This window comes from Cimex lectularius, unplaced genomic scaffold (assembly GCF_000648675.2).
Source record: "Cimex lectularius strain Harlan isolate CLEC.00 unplaced genomic scaffold, Clec_2.1 scaffold199, whole genome shotgun sequence".
NCBI lineage: Eukaryota > Metazoa > Arthropoda > Insecta > Hemiptera > Cimicidae > Cimex > Cimex lectularius.
In genome coordinates this window covers 87,751-104,529 of record NW_019392740.1, presented here as the reverse complement: position 1 = coordinate 104,529, position 16,779 = coordinate 87,751, and the positions used below count along the sequence as shown (strand labels likewise).

Here is a 16,779-nt window from a genome sequence, read left to right as displayed (position 1 = left end):
ATCAACTCATAAATTTACTATGTTTAATACCATAAGTTTCAGTTTTGTAAGTATATATATTTATTATCTCTGGACATTATTAATAATAGTTTCAAAGTCCTGATGAAGGGATATATTCCTGGAAAGCTTGATGATGGAAGCGAATGTTTGCTTTTCTTTCAACTTGGCCTTAACCCAGATTTTTCAATACAAAATTGTAATTTAATCTGTATCTATATCAAACTATGTTTAACAGTATTTAGCTTTATTATACTGCTCTTGTTTTGGAAATTATACTTTCTAGATTCGAATAACTGTAAAATACTTTTGAAACTTCGATATTATTTCCATTGATGTATAAAATGTGGTATAATTTTAGGATTAATACATTGTTCGGCGTTTTTAAAAAATGAAACTGAAGTCGTATCAGCAAAGGCCCAACTTCTATTCTTCTGAACTTGCTCGTTTAGAACAGAACCTCTTGTAAGCAATGAATTTAAGAGGAAAATTTGGCAAACGTAAAAAGTGGTGTAGAAGTCATTGTTTATGATGAAGCAACGCCATTCTGGCAAATATGTATGAGGTGTTTTACAGACACTCCCTATATTTTGATTTTTAATTTTCTATTCAGAATCAAAATGCATTAAATGTTTTCATCAAATACAGAGTTGAACAGAACGCGAAAGGATTAAGACTTGGGATTAAGACCGCACTTTCATTTCGAATCCGTCATGGAATTCACAGGGATTTGAGAACCCACAATAATCCCCCTGGTGGAAAATAAACAATCGTTTTAAAATATTTACCCTTTCAATTATAAATAGAAACTCTTCAGCCGATTTCTATCCAAGGCGTGTCCGATCTGCCTTTCTATCACTTTCCTAATAAATCAGTTGAGATCTATAGATAAGCGCGATTTTCCGTCTTAACTGAACTTCAATCTAGATTAATATTTATGTGAACCGTTTCAAATCTGTTTTATTCTTGTAAACGAGGAAAAATCGAACGGGTTCAGTCGATGTGAAGTGCTGGAAATGAAAGTGCTTTAAATGAACATTCATCAATTGCACATTGCAACAATGGTTATACAGTTGTTTTTAAATAGACAATAAATAAAATGTTAGTACTATAATTGTTATTAAATAAATAAAATCACAAAAATGTATCGAATGACAACATATTCATTAAGAGTATTCCCTGAGAGGGCCAGTCAAAATTAACAGCTCATCACTAGAATAACAAGAGTTAGTAACAAAAACATTTTTTGATGTTGTCTCAAATAAAATTTGTGGTATGTGCCATACATTTTTGGATGGTATTAAAAAAAAGACTACCCCAATACAAGTGTGTGTGTATAGGCTTTCTATAAAGATTCTCTATAAATATATTTAAAAAAAAAATTAAATTAATAAATTAAGAACGGTGGTTTTTGGAAACGACCAGACGTAAAAAAAGCATGATAGCCATTAATAACCTTCTATTTATCTTTCTATAAAAATTAATTCATGGTGGTATCACATGTGCTTGAGGCAGTCTTGATTTTCCTAACAAGTACTAAACCATGTTTTTCGTGAGGGAGGATTATTAGAATATCACCGCGTGTTTCATAATGTTTTATACGTTTATTAATACCTGAAAAATGATAAAAATTAACGAAACGATCGCTATAGACAAACGTGCTGGTAAAAATTCGTTGGCCGCAACGTTTCAGGCATTGACACGGCGCTCATCTCTGCAAAGTCCCGGGTTCGAAGCCAGCGGCCTTCTATTCGAATTCGACATATGAACTCTGCTGTTCGTTAAAACCATAATTTAATTTTTAGTTAATTAAATTATTTTATTTATTTTAGTTTACAAACATTTAAACTTTTTGATCGTAAAATCGTTTAACTCTAATTGTCTCATTTATTGTTATTCGATAGATGGTAATTAAAGTCGTAGAAATAATATATTAAATGATTATGACCGGCATTAAGATTCACTGGTGTTTAATTTGTTTCGGATAAATAATTATTTTCCTTATTATTTTGTTTAAATTTAAACGGGTTTTCTGCAATTTATCTTTCCCGATGGCACCATGGGATATGTTTGTCTATTTTTAAAATAAATTTGTTGGTGTACGGTGAAGACGGTTGCCAGTTTATTGGTTAATCACAAAAGAAAGAAAACAACAAAAGGCAAAAGAAGACGATTGACGATCAGTGAGCATACAAAGAACGTAAGTAAAGTAAGTAGTTACTTCTATACTCAGTGATGACATTTTAAACTTTGGTTAATTTAAAATCACTTAAACAAAATGAACATTGAGCTAACTGAAGAAAAAACAACTACAATTTCGAAAAGGATTTAGTAATGATGGTTTAAGGAAATATGTAGTTATCCAATATAATAAACAAGCAATTTATTATTAAATTATTTTTTACAAAAATGAACAAAAACTGACATACTTTAAATCCAGAATGTTGGTTATTTTTTGAACTAAACATGCCAATTTATTTTTATGCAATATATTTGAGTTACTTATGCATTTCAAGCCACGACCCCGGTCCTTTTTCAAAGCTACAAAATTATATTATATTAAATAAAGAAATCTTTTTTTATGTACATACCTTGCTATTTATCTGAATTGAATTCACCGATTACAAAGGTTAAAAAACATGAAAAAAAGCGAGGCATGTACATAAAAAAAAATTTCTTTCCATTTTTGATAAAAAAAAAGTGTTTATTTATTATAATATAATTTTGTAGCTTTGAAGAAGGGTGGGGTCGTTGCTTGAAATGCATAAGCAACTGAAAAATATTGCATAAAAGTAAATTGGCGTGTTTAGTTACAAAAATCACTAACATTCCGAATTTAAAGTATTTTTACCACCAAATTAAGCTAAAATTAGTATAAAAAATAAAATTTGAAAAATGGACTGTTTTCGTATGTATTTGTATATTGTCATTACTACGTTCCGGAACAAACAAATTGTATACCTCTCACAAAAAGGAAAATCCACTATGGCTCTTATTCAATCTCGGAAATAATTTTTTTAAAATTTATTTATAGCAAACAAGATTAGATATGATGGTATAACATCTTTAAAATAGTATGATGCAACAAATTAATAATTAAAATATGTATATTTTTATATGTTTTTTGTTTGATGTTGATATTTGACGTTGGTGGCATTAGGAAATACAGACACTTCTGTCGTTAAAAACCTGTTCATTAATGCAGAGTTGGTTTTTTTTTCAACTGGCCGAAAGGTCATCGGACAAATGATTGCAGAGCCAGAAGAAGATGTAGATGCGGATATAATTCGCCACCCGGTGGAATGTCGGTGACCACTCACAGTTAGCCACTTGTAAGGAAAAAATGGTAAAGGACAAGATGACCCCAGGAGTGACTGAATATGATAATTTTCAGTTTTTTCTCTCTCATTAATTTCTCACCCTTTGATCTCCCGCGCCGACATTCACCCCTTTCGCTCTTGGAATCGGCCCACAAGACGAATCCAACGTTCTGTGTTTTATCCATTACAGTTCGTGGTCCGATTGATCAATTAACTTTTTTCAATTAATTAATATTTATGAAAGGTATTGGTTGAAATAAAAAAAAGTCAGTGTCACGAGCAGGATTCGAACCCACAATCTTCGGCTAAATACGCCGCTGCTCTACCACTGAGCTATCATGAGTTCGATCCACTCGACACCAACTTCCCATCTCAACCTCACCTCCCAAATTGAAAAATGGCATAAAGGAGGGAAAATTCGTGAGATGGGAAGTTGGTGTCCAAGTGGATCGAACTCATGATAGCTCAGTGGTAGAGTAGCGGCGTATTTAGCCGAAGATTGTGGGTTCGAATCCTGCTCGTGACACTGACTTTTTTTATTTCAACCAATACCTTTCATAAATATTAATTAATTGAAAAAGTTCAGAGTTTTGTTTCATCGGGAAAAATCAATGTTTTGAAAAGTTAACATTTGATCATGTTTTCTTATATTTTCACTTTTAAAAATAAAAAAGTGCTTTTAGTTTAAAAAAATAATTTGTAGTTTTTTTTTCAATTACAAATGAAGAAATACACTGACAGGTAAAAAATGCCCTTCAATTGATTTTTTTCATTTTCTCGATAAAAGAAAATTCTGCCCTTGATTTGTCTCATTGATTTTATCAATAAATATTTGTTTCTGCTATGTTTTAAATTGGGAATATCAATTAGAGGTAAATACACTTAATCCTTAATCGAAAACAAAGATAGGAGATTTTTCAATGTTTACTTTTTATGGAATTTATTCGGTATCATATCTAACCTGAAGCAATAAACTGTTTAATTTTCATCGTTGTTTTCGTAATTTCAATTTTTAAATTTAAAAATGCCACTTAGTGCTGAGGTGTTGCGCGTGGTGAGGTTCTTGTTGATGATGGACGTTCCATCAGATATGCAGCTATTGCCATCAGAGATCCCTACGAAACACTGCGAGACGCGATTAGGCGTTTTCCAGAAACTCGTTCCTTCCATAGAAGGCCTGGTTCTGGACACCCTGGGGTAACAGAACCACAGGATGACCGTTTTTTGACTTTGAGATCTTACTATTGTTCAAGGGATTCATCAGCTCGAGGAAATTCGAGGTGTCCAAATTTCTGAACGCACTGCTCGAAGAAGATTAAATCAGTATGGACTGATGGCTTTTCGCCCGTAAGAGGACGAGAATTGACCATAACACAGAAAGTTGCACGGACGATTGTTCTGCTGTACTTTTTACAGCTGAATGTATATTTGCTCTACGACCTCCAGATGGGCGTGGAAGAGTGTAAAGAAGGCGAAATCAGGGGTACAAAGCCTGTAATTTTTCCCAGAGCCAACCTTTTCAACGTAGCTCAGTGATGGTGTGAGCGGGAATTTCAATGGAGAAACGCACAGAGTTGGTTGTTGTTCGTGGAGGGTCTTTGACGGACACTCGCTATGTGGATGCAATTTTGGACCATAATGCGTTTCCTATCGCCGATGAAATTAGCGACAATCCTATTCTAATGGACGATAATGCCCGTCAACATGTCGCACGCATAGTACAAACGTAACTTCAGCAGCACAACATCAGGGTCTTATCCTGGCCAGCCCGTTCTCCAGACTTCAACCCCATCGGAAATTTATGGGATAACCTCAAAAGAGGAATAAAAGCACGTCCTTTACTTCCTGATACTCTACGATCTTCAAAAGACTCTTCGTGAAGAATGGGCTAACCTCCAGCAAACAGACATTTCCAGACTGGTACAATAGAAAGAATGCTGAGGCGTCTTCGAGATGTAATAACAGCAAGAGGAGGAAATACGCAATATTGAAATGTTGATTAAAAATCTAAAACAAAATGAAGAGAAATTTGTTTTGTTTTTATTTATTTACTTATTTTATTTATTTACTTTTTTATTTATTTTTTATTATTCATTTTCCTTAGCATTTTACATTTTTTTAAAACTTTTTTAACCAAAGATTCAATTATGAAACGTTAAAAAACGTGAAATTTTGATTAATATATACAAATATATACAAATCAAGTTATATTACAAGTGGGTGGAATTTTTTGCCTCTCCGTGTATTTATTATCAAGCTTGGTTACCAATGTGTATAAAAGCATGTAATTTAAATTAACAGTTTTTTTACATGTTTTCCAATTTTATAAAAAGCTAATTATAAATTAAATTACTTAGAACTATTCTGTGATCAAAAAGTTTTGCAATAATACCAAGAAAAATCGCGCAGCTGGGTAAGTCTTTGGATGAATTCTCAGTAAATCCAACTCCAATAGTTGCTCAATTGACCATTTATAAAGTTCAATGACGAGATTTACGTTATCGAATCACAACTATCGTATTTTCAGCATCGAGATGCTCTCCGTCATCACTAGAGTCACAAGCCAGCCGGGTGACCCAAAAAGCCGAGGACCTTGGTCTCTGTGGAAAAGACCGAAACCCTCTGTTCGTCAAGAGACAAGAACCCCTTTTTTAAAGTTTTTTCTTCTTCGCTTTATCGATCGCGCCGGCTTTTAAAATAAATTGCATCCTGCAATTTGCCTCAATAGTGTCGAATTCCTTCAAGGCTCGGGTCAACGTTTCGAAACTGCGAGAACGGTTGATATAGCTAGTGCGATAAGACCGTGATAACGAAATATTAATGTTGATAACATTATCGCAGAATAATAACATGCGATTGGACTTGAACTATATCACATCATGCTAATAAATAATGTATTGATACGTGTCTTGTAGGTTTAGTATATTTCGGTATGCTGTCACTCATGTATCCTCTCATTGCTCTTATATGTATCATGTTTATGAATGAAAAAAGTATAAATAAGAGTTCCTAAGGCCATAGATGATTTTTCAATGACCAAGCTTTCGACTTATTTTAAGGTCATCATCGGGACCTGTATTACTTTCCCATTATGAAAAAAATATTTTTACAATTGATTTAACAACCCATATAACTATATAGAACTTGCAAAAAATCTTAACTATGTTTACAGATTGACATATCTAAGTCTTTTTACAGGCGATCTCAAATTTAGTTGATGACCCAGTCCTAACATTGCAAAGGGCTATAACGTTATCGCCTGTACTGGCTAATATACCATATGCCGGATATTATCTTCTAGTTATTAAAAAATTTTAAAATTAATTCAAGCGCTGTTCCAGGTTACTCATCCGAGGAATAAAAAATTTTGGTTTTTTAAGGCACAGAAACTTAAAAACGTGCCAATCGAGAGAAAACTTTACACATCTTTTTTCGCCCAACGCAATATTTTCTCCTCCTTTAAAGGAAAAACTGAAAAAAACTTGATTAAAAAGTTTCAATACTTTATTTTCAAAAAGGAACTTATTTTTTTATATATTTCCAAAATATTTTTCCGTCATAGTCTGCAATGTAAAGGTTTTTAGGCAACAACATTAACAAATATAAAAAAAATTAATCACCAACTTAGAGGTTATCACATCGAGAGATAAAATAAGAAGATTAGACGCAGAAATCAGAAAAGCACCAGAAGGACATGTCTAATCACGAAAAAATCATAGTCTGCAATGTAATTTTTTAGCATAAAACATGAACGAACAAAAAAAACATTCACGTCAGTAAGGATTGTGAGGAAGATTTCTTTCTTTTGTGGAAGCAATCCAGCTGTGTTAAAAATTTGCTACTTTAAAAATTATAAAATAATTTCAAAATCATGGGTATTGTTATTTATTTTATACAAAACGTAACATCATAAACATATTGCAATAGCATAAAAAATTAATCAATTTTGTTTGTTTCTTATTAACAGCTAGCGTTAAATTAAATTATATTTGGGCCATTTTTTTCCTAGACCACTAAAATAATGAAAATAAAATAATGGTTTACTAGTAATCTACCTAATTTCAGATTTTATTTACGCGATTTAAATTATTTTCTCGCCTTACTTCGCTATTACTTTTTGTTAACAATGGGAGATTTGCGGAAAAAGACGTGCGATGGCCACGCCATATATATGAATAATCTTTATGTAAGGTATTGGTTGAAATGAAAACGTTAGTGTCAAGAGCGGGATTCGAACCCACGACTTTCGGCTAAATACGCCGCCGCTCTACACTTGAACTGTTCGAATCCAGCTCGTGACATTGACTTTTTGAATGTGAATTTCATGATTGAAGGAAGTTATTTCGTCAATCGGAGCACGAAATATAATGGATTTATTAATAATACACACAATTTTAAGGACTTTTGCTTTTTACCGTGATTTCTCTGTTAATTCAAAAGAAATCGTGGCATATTTTTAACAAAAATTAAGAAACACCTACGGTTTCATTTTATTATAAAAAAAAACTTGATCTTGTAAACGAAAGAAATTTAGTATGAAAGTACCGTATTTGAGAAAAAATCTCGATTAAAAATGGGAATTTTTCAAATTGTGATAACATTTAAAATACTACTTCGAGTTGAGCCAAACCGAGCTTAAAAGTTACAGGAAGAATCCAGCTTAAAATCGGTACCAAAAATGTGAAAATCCAATAATGAGGGGTGGAGCTAGAAGAGAGTGAAGTAAAACAAATCGAACTCGTTGTGCGGGAGAAAACGTAAAAATGGCAAACATTTTGATTGAATTTTTTACTTTCATCGCCTATAACTCTGCGAACCCCAGTCGATTTGGATGAAAAACAGTCTCAACCGTCCTTACAGGATTCTTTACCATCCTGCCAAATTTCACTTCAATGCGATCAAAAATGTGATCACTAGTGATTGTTAGATTTTTGAAAGAAATCTACCTAAAATTAAACATCGACTTATTGGTATCCTACAAGTAGAGTGATCGAAGTAAACAAAGCCAAAGCGTGAACAGTTAATAGGAAACTGATTTAATTTAGGGAAGGTTTATCAGAGGTAACAGATTAAGGTTTTATAATCCTGAGATATGTCTCTTCGCTTAATTAAGGCTAAATTACATTTAACAGATAACATCTTCACTTGACTCCGGGGAGGGGGGGTAATTCCCCTTTTCCACCCCCTTGGATCCTCCACTGAATTAATTTAAATTTTTTTAAATTAATTAAATTAATTAAAAAAAATTAACCTTCATAAATAAAATTTCAGTAATTATTATTTTCCATTTTAGTATCTAGAATTTCTTTTATTCTTTTTCTGAGTGATTAAGGATTTTCATCAAACATTTCAACGTTCAAAAACCGTGTTTCGACCTTGTGTCTTCTACTTGACAATGAATGTTTGATAGTTTTATTACAATCAGATACATGACCATAAATTCTACTTTTTATTCCCTGTTTTGTTGAAAAATGTATTTGATTGGATATCCACTTCGCGAGAACCTCTTTACAACATCAAATAAATTCAACTTTTCTTCCATATATTTGAGTTTCTTAGGTAAAGAGCTCATTTTATTTTTATATATTTGTAACAACAGTTGATGTCGGGTATCCCGACGAATCCCCTCGGACCATCCTCGCCGACTGAAGGGACAATGGCCGCGAGCTCTCCTAGGAAGTGATGGTGTTGATAGTGAAAGTGATAATGACACAAGTATCAATTAAACAAACATTAATTTAGTAACAGAGTAATACCATTGGGTATTTTTTCCACTTTTGTTTTTAATTTAGTATATATTACCTTGCTCATTGTTAGTTGTTATCTACTTGAAAGTAGTTGTAATGTACTACCAATTGGGGGAAAAAACAAAAAAAACTTTGTTTACAAACAACAAAAAATTAAAAAACAAAAAATTAACTGTTATGTACGTTAATGTTATGAAATTCCTTTCCCTGAAAATCTGCCAGCTGTTTGTCTTTATATACTTAAAAAATGTTAAATTTATCTAAAATGATTAGACCATCTTGTTTTTTAGCACATAAAACTTTCTTTAGTAAATATTTGTTTTATCAACTTTTATTTTTTTACATTAAAAAATTGTACTTTTTCTGTTATAACAATGTATATAAAACCTTAATTTGAACTACTTTTCCAGTCTTAGAAGTTAGCCATTTTCAATTTTCCAGCCCTCGGTATAAGAAGGAACAGCGGAAAGATAAAACAACATACAACAAAAACAACATTTGTGCAAGTGCCATGTGTATTATTTAAATTTTCATGTGATTCATAGTAGAACATCAATAGCATACCGGTTACATTCCACTATTTACAAATTTAAAAAAAGTCTAAGTTTGGTTGAGAAGAAGAAGTAGAAAATTCCCTGTGTGCGTAAAAGAATGAGGATCGCCTGGTCGGGTCTGATCTTGCACATCGGTGTCCTCCTCTGGAGTCTGGACATCGGGAAGGAACTGGGAAAGAGGTCGGAGCCGTGCTCGTTGGGAGGCGCTCGGCTCTTGCTCGTCTCTCTCCCGGGTTTGAGCAGAAACCATGTCAGCATTCTTGAGACACTACCGGGGCTGCTCACCGTGGTGCACGTCCCAGATTCAGCCAGCGCGCACCTTTCTCTCGTCGCAGGTCTTGACAGAAACCCTCTCATCCCGGGACTCGCCGACGACATCTTTCACCACACCAACTCCTCGATTTTCTCGGGTGCACTACCGGCTCTCTTCCCCTCCATCTGGACCAGGGTAATTATTCTATTTTTGTTGTATGTTTTCATTTTTTTGGGGAAAAATACAAGAAACAAATGTTTTAATCCAAGAGTGACTAAATATGTGGTGTCATATGACGACTCGATCCTAATTCATTCTTACATGTTCACATCCATTTCACAGTCGAAACATTTATTATTTTTGCCAGATTATAATTATTACATTTTATTTTGTATTACCAAAGCCTAATAATTGCCAATGTCGTGTAAATCCATTTTTTAGAGGTGGCATGAGAGCATATTTTGGTCAAAGCAGACCTTGAACATAATCTTCTTGAGAATGGATGTCTCGAAACCAAGTAACTCACGAATCGAAGGTTGAATCTCCGCATTAAAGCGTCCTTCTACTTGTTTGTTAATCCCATATATTTTCTGTTTCTGCATGATCCTATGTTTAAGGTGGGAATTGATGTTGCAACAGGTAGGTGTTCCATTGGTTGAACCGTTAACCGCCACTTCTTTGGCTAATTTGTCAAACGGTGTTTGGATCATGGTGTCCACTGTGCGATACAATATTAGCATAATTGATTTTGTGAGCAGTTACATATTTAAAATAAAAGTCAATTCGGTAGTTTTATTTTCCTATTAATCACCCCCCCCCAAAAAAAAAAAAAAAAAAAAAAAAAAAAAAAAAAAAAAAAAATAAAATAAAATAAAAATAAATTAAATAAAGATAACTTAGGCATCTTACTTCAAAGCAGCAATTAACGTTTTCGGGTTTTAGACTTTTTCTGAGGAGATAATTACGTTGGGATTATACAGGGAATTTTTTTGAGTTAATTTATTATCACTAATTTTGATGACTGAACTACGCAATGAAAGATTTTAAGATGTTTTTAGCTGAAGGAAGACAGTGTGCCACAATGGGATACAGTTGTTTTGGTTTAGCCCCTATTTAGTAGAGATTGCATTGCATTAGTGTCAACATGAGCGTCCATAAAGTGGATAGGTATTTTCCGAGAATTCTCCCATGTTTATAAGGTGGATGAGGTTCTACTTTCTACTAAAAGCGCATTAATAGGTGTAGAAATCATTCCTCCTAGGCGGTACCTTAAGTGTGTTTTGGATAGAAGCCATAGCATATTCTACATTGAATCAGCGCTTGACATTGTTAGTGTGAACTCCATATATTGATTCTCGATGTGCGTCTGAATATGTTAAGGTTTTTCTCGCGTCTTGTCTCAGTGTACGCTGTGCCGAATTGAAGAGAATTTTTTGTCCAAAACTAAATATAGGAATCTGTACGTTGAGCACTTAGAGATTTTCAAATCAAGACACAACACGTTGTAAACTAACTAGATCGAAAGCTTTGGCTTTGTCTGTGCAGACAGTGGCAACTTGAATTTTCGCTTCTAAATGAGTACAAAAGTCAGAACTACTAAGTTAGTAAATTCTTTTGTAAATCAGCTGTTGAGAGATGATGCGGATGAACAAAAACTATCTAATTACATTTTGTGAAAGTTTTCAATAAAGAAGGAGTTTTGGCTTCCTTTTCGATACAATGCTTTGTACAATTGACGTCTATGGTTTATCATGTCTAGTTGACACGAAAGTAGAATATAGCTCAATGAAGAAGGGCACTCTCAACACGACACGCAAGGATGGCACAATTACACAGAAGACAAACACTTTGAGCCCTGAAGATGATCTCAATAAAAGATCGAAACGTTGGCACGATAAAGAAAATTTTTTTCTGAAACCTACATCACACCCGATCGCATCTCACGATATCTGAATAATCAATGAAGAACATTGAATAGTACATTTATAGTGTGATTAATAAAATTATCTTATTAAGCTATGGAAATAGGCACTGGTTCTTTATAACAGGTAAATTTACATAAAATAAATGTATCATAACAAAAAAGAATTAGGTGGCTCTTATCTGAGGCTACGGGCTCTAATATGATCTCATTTGTTGAATCCGGTTTGACTAAAATTACTTTACTTCCAGATGGCGGATATCGATTACAGCAAAGAGGGCGGAAGGTTAGGTGACAAAGAAGTGTTGGACAATTTGAAACAATTGCTAGTCGAGAGTGCGCTAGATGCTGACCTCGCGCGGCACCTCAGCGCCCGCAGCGTTATAATCTTCCTTCGTTTTCTCGGTTATTTGCGAACGTCGAACATGGACATCCTGCGTCAGACGATAAAAGGTGTCGTCGACTTAAAGGCCGAGCTGGATAAGTTTTACAAAGGGGATAACATATCGATAATATTCTGGGGGGAGGGTGATGGACCTCTTTTGCTCTGGGGGAAACGATTCTGCAAAGGTAAAACGCCAATCAGCTCCAATGACCTGACGACCCTTGTCTCTGCTATTTTGAAACGTGAAGTGCCCGCACACTCTAAAGGCATCGTTCCCGACGATTATCTAAGCTCAGATGAAGACAAGGCTAACGGGCTATATTGCAATGCAGTACAGGTAAATGCGAATTTTGTTGTTATCGTCACTGGAATATTAGAGTATTGAGGAACCTTTTACAGCTGTTCAATTTGGCCTCTGCCACACAAGGGGACAACGATATTATACCATTCTGGAAGAAGTTCGATGTCGAAGAAATCGAGAGCAACTTAACCAAATCCAAGAAACTTCTAGAGCAAGGCAAGTACCAAGAATCGGCGGATGTCAGCCGGAAAATAGCAGTTTTCTGTCTAAAAGAATATAAGAGGTTCGCTGCGGTTTTGGACACTGTGAGAGTTGGTTTGATGGTCGTGACCAGTTTAAGTTACTTAGCGCTTCTTCTCACGGAGTTCGCCTATGACGAGGACGTACCCCCTAAGCCGTTCGTCCTAATTTACCTTCACCTTTTCTTCTGCGGACTGTCCTGCTGTTTCTTTTCCTTACCTTTTATCACGCCTTGGCCTAACACTTACCATCTCTATCTTTTACTCCCACTAATTTTTACCTGGGCGGTTATGAGCAGGTATTACGTTTGGCTCCCAAAGTTCAAGACCATCAATTTACGGACAGTGAGTCTTTCCTCAAATTTACATCCAAGTATGTTTTTTATTTTTGAATTTTTCAGGTGTCGAAAGTTTCTTGGTTTGCACTAGTGCTTGTCATGGCAGCGGAGTTTTCTTTGATGAGTTCTGTAACGACCAGTTCTTTTTTCATCTGCGTCCTCGCGCTGCTTCCGACTCTTCCGAGATTCTCGAAAGCTCCACTTATTCTCACAACAGGTTGGTTCCTGATGACGGCAGCGCTCCTTGGGGCTTTACATCTTCCGGCTTACCAGAAACCCGAAACCAAGGCCATCAATTTTGCAGCGACCATAGCACTCTGCACGTCCGGCTTCGCCGCCCTATGGGTTCGCCCTCTTAAAGACAGGATTCTGAGCATTTTCATAACAATCCTTATTGCTGTCGGGATGCTTGTTGAAAATATGGCTCTCTCTTACAAAGGAGACATTTGGTTCTTGCAGTATGTGATTATTATTCCATTGATGCCAATGATCGGAATAAAGTTTTTTTTTTAGATATTTCGCATGGCCGTTAATTTTCTCCCCACTCTTACCGATAATAGGCGAAGCAAATAGATTTAACAGGATCACACACGTCGTCACTTCCGCGTCTATCGTTTTCTGCTTGAGCTCTGCGCGATTCGAAGGTTTATGCTTTTTTACTGTGATGGCCGTTGACTGGCTCTGGACATTGATGGAAAGCTACAGACTGAAGGAACAACTAAACTGCGAATCCATAAGGCGGTCCATCTTCCTCGTATTTCTCCTCCTGATCGCCGGGCAGGTCGTCAAGACTTTGCCGGACGCTTATAGACCTTTCAGAGCCGGAAACTGGTCCAATTTCATCGATATCTACAGGTAGTGAAATTAATTTTATTTTAACACTACACAAATTTTGCATCCGGTGTTCTTAGGGAGTTGCTGGTCTCCAGTTGCGTTTTGACCGTTTTTCTGACGATGATGGAATCCGACTCTCACGTATACACAACGATACTTTTAAGCATGGTCATAACGGCGATCGCCACCATCAGAACCATAATTGTCCCAGGCGACGTCTACACCATCCAGATCCGCGGGATCGTGTTCGTCTCGGCCTACTACTTAGCACTTGTCATGAGGGGGAAATCAAAACCAAAAACGGAGGATGGTATCGATCCAATACAAGACGAACTAAATCAATAAACATACTTTGTTTAGCCGTCCTTTTGTAATTGTTTTACACTTCCTTGAATAGTATAAGTGTCAACTCATGTAAAAAACTTTTAACTTTGGGCAAAACTATAACATTTCAAGAATATGCAATAAAGAAAAAAATCTTAGGGCTTAAACACGAGTCCTAAGGAGCATATGGATTTACGAACGTGATTTCCACCTTGATAAGAAATCAATATTTCCGTGATAACATAATATCCTATATGGGCCCTCATCATTTTTGTCAATTTTTGAAATATTTTATTTTTGTCATAATCTTTGAGTAGACTGGATCGAAAAATCTACTACTTGGAAAACTCCTTATTTGGCCCGGCCGACCAGATTGAAGTTGTAATTTCATTTCATATAATCGAGGTAATTTTTCGTTTCATTTTCATTATTTTGTCTAACATTTTAACTTCACTTGTTTCCAATTTTTTATTATGTGCAAACTAAAGTAAATACTCTATTTTGCAAAATGCAAGATCATGGTAAACTAAGTCCAAGCCCTAAACGGGTTAAGCCCATTGTTAATGGTTATGCGGCATAAAAAAGCCGATCGACTCAGGAGTGTGGAATGTAAAAAAATGACTATGAATCCTGAAATATTTCTAAAATAATTATGATATTTTCCTTTTATCTCGCTTATTTTTATGTTAACGAGCATAATGCTTGCGCCAATCGACTAAGGAGAGTCGGAAGAGCCCCGATATATATCCAATAAAAACTATCAAATATACCGTACAATATGCACTACTAAAACCTTAAATATATGCAATATTGTATGGGCTAAAATACCTTTAATTATACCATATAAATTTCTATAAAAAATTTAAATTACGCAACATGAAATTTAGAGCATAAATACATGGAGAGTTTTTTCTGGCTTATTTTGAGGTTTCCTAACTACCAAGCTAAGAAGTAGCTTGTGAAGCTTAAGTTGTAAATCCATTACATTTCGCGATCCGATTGACCAAATAACTTCTTTCAATTAATTAATTTTTATGTAAGGTATTGGTTGAGATAAAATCTTGCACGCAGAACTCTCATTTGAACACTAGCAGACAAACATTCAAAGGTATAAGAATTTGGGAAAGGGGGAAAAGAAAGTTGAAAAGAGCCCTTCGAAACAATCACTGAAGACACAGGAACGAATTCCAAATTTACATCTTTTATTAGTATAATTGTAAATATTTCAATAATAAACTGTTTTCTTCTTTTTATCTAGTCTTTTGCTTTATCTATTCTCAGATTTCTCCTGCCAAATATCCTGTCGATTACCCCACGTTTCGCATTTATTTCCAGTTATAAATCAAATAAATTCTTAGTTCAACTAATTAATCTTTTGGTATTGATTGAAATGAAAAATTTAGCGTCACGAGCGGGATTCGAACCCTCGCCCTTCGGCTCAATACGCCGCTGCTCTAACCACTTGATCTATCGTGACCGAAAGTGGTTAGACCAGCAGCGTATTGAGCCGAAGATCGTGGGTTCGAATCCCGCTCGTGACTCTGATTTAAGTTTTAAGTTGCTTACCTATGTAATAAATGGCCGGATAACCACAGTGATGAGGCAAAGTCTTAATTTGAATTCCTCCCTCGGCTTGCTACTCACTCCAAAGCTTTGGGTACCTTCGAATTTACGAACTTTCAACCTCAAAACTTGTACAACTAATTCCCTTCATTGTTGAACAACTGCAGCTTTAAGACCAATATGCTTATATAAACTACTCCGGATCCAGAAATTACCGGATAAATTATGCAAATTGAGGGTTTTACGAGGTTTTTCCATTAAATTGCAAATTCTGGAAACACATCATGTCTCGACATGGACTACAATGTCAGGTTAAACATTTTACAAAATTTACAAAAACAACCGAATTGATAAACCAAGGTTTTTTACAAATAATAAAATTAATTCTTTCAATTAATTAATATTTTTATGTAAGGTTTTGGTTGAAATGAAAAGCTAGTGCCATGAGCGGTATTCGAACCCACAACCTTCGGCTCAATACGCCGCTGTTCTAACCACTTGAGCTATGGTGTCTTTGATCCACTCGGATACCAACTTCCGGTCTCAACCTACAACCTTTCGAATTTCCAAATGTCGTGTAATCAGGAATCGATTCTCGGCGACATATGAAATGGCCACGGGGAGCTATTAGTGAGGAAACTATACTTCATTTTAACATTGAAACCCATTATATTTTGTGAGGAATAAAATTAATGTTTTTTTACCGGCTTTGCTCAGATAATAATTAACAATTAAATTGAGTACTGTTAACCTGCATTTTGGACGATAATTAGTAGATTTCTCATGTCAGGATTAGACGTGGCCTATAGCAAAATAGTCAATTCTGGTAGCATGTACATATGTACAATCTCTTTTCACTTTCAGTTTAGAAACTTCGATTGCCAGCTTTCCTTCTTGAAACGCCAGTTTTTTTTATCTGTTTCCTTGTAATCGATTTTTTTTAATAAACGACTTTTAACAACAGGGTTGTTTATCTGAGGCGCAACGTATAATTCCAACTAAT

At 35.0% G+C, this 16,779-nt stretch overlaps 1 protein-coding gene across 2 annotated transcripts; it reads left to right on the top strand.

The window, feature by feature from the left end:
• Nucleotides 1-9,437: 9,437 nt before the first annotated feature.
• LOC106663509 (GPI ethanolamine phosphate transferase 1-like) lies at nucleotides 9,438-14,263 on the top strand. 2 transcript variants are annotated; one of them, XM_014388388.1, is made up of 6 exons: nucleotides 9,438-10,066; nucleotides 12,044-12,514; nucleotides 12,577-13,062; nucleotides 13,119-13,513; nucleotides 13,557-13,910; nucleotides 13,967-14,263. In XM_014388388.1, exons 1-6 carry the CDS (start codon nucleotides 9,716-9,718, stop codon nucleotides 14,232-14,234), a joined length of 2,325 nt encoding a protein of 774 aa, XP_014243874.1. In that variant the 5' UTR covers nucleotides 9,438-9,715; the 3' UTR covers nucleotides 14,235-14,263. The 2 variants fall into 2 exon arrangements, with proteins under 2 accessions (XP_014243874.1, XP_014243875.1); XM_014388389.2 differs by having other exon boundaries at nucleotides 9,445-10,066; nucleotides 13,569-13,910.
• Nucleotides 14,264-16,779: the final 2,516 nt, after the last annotated feature.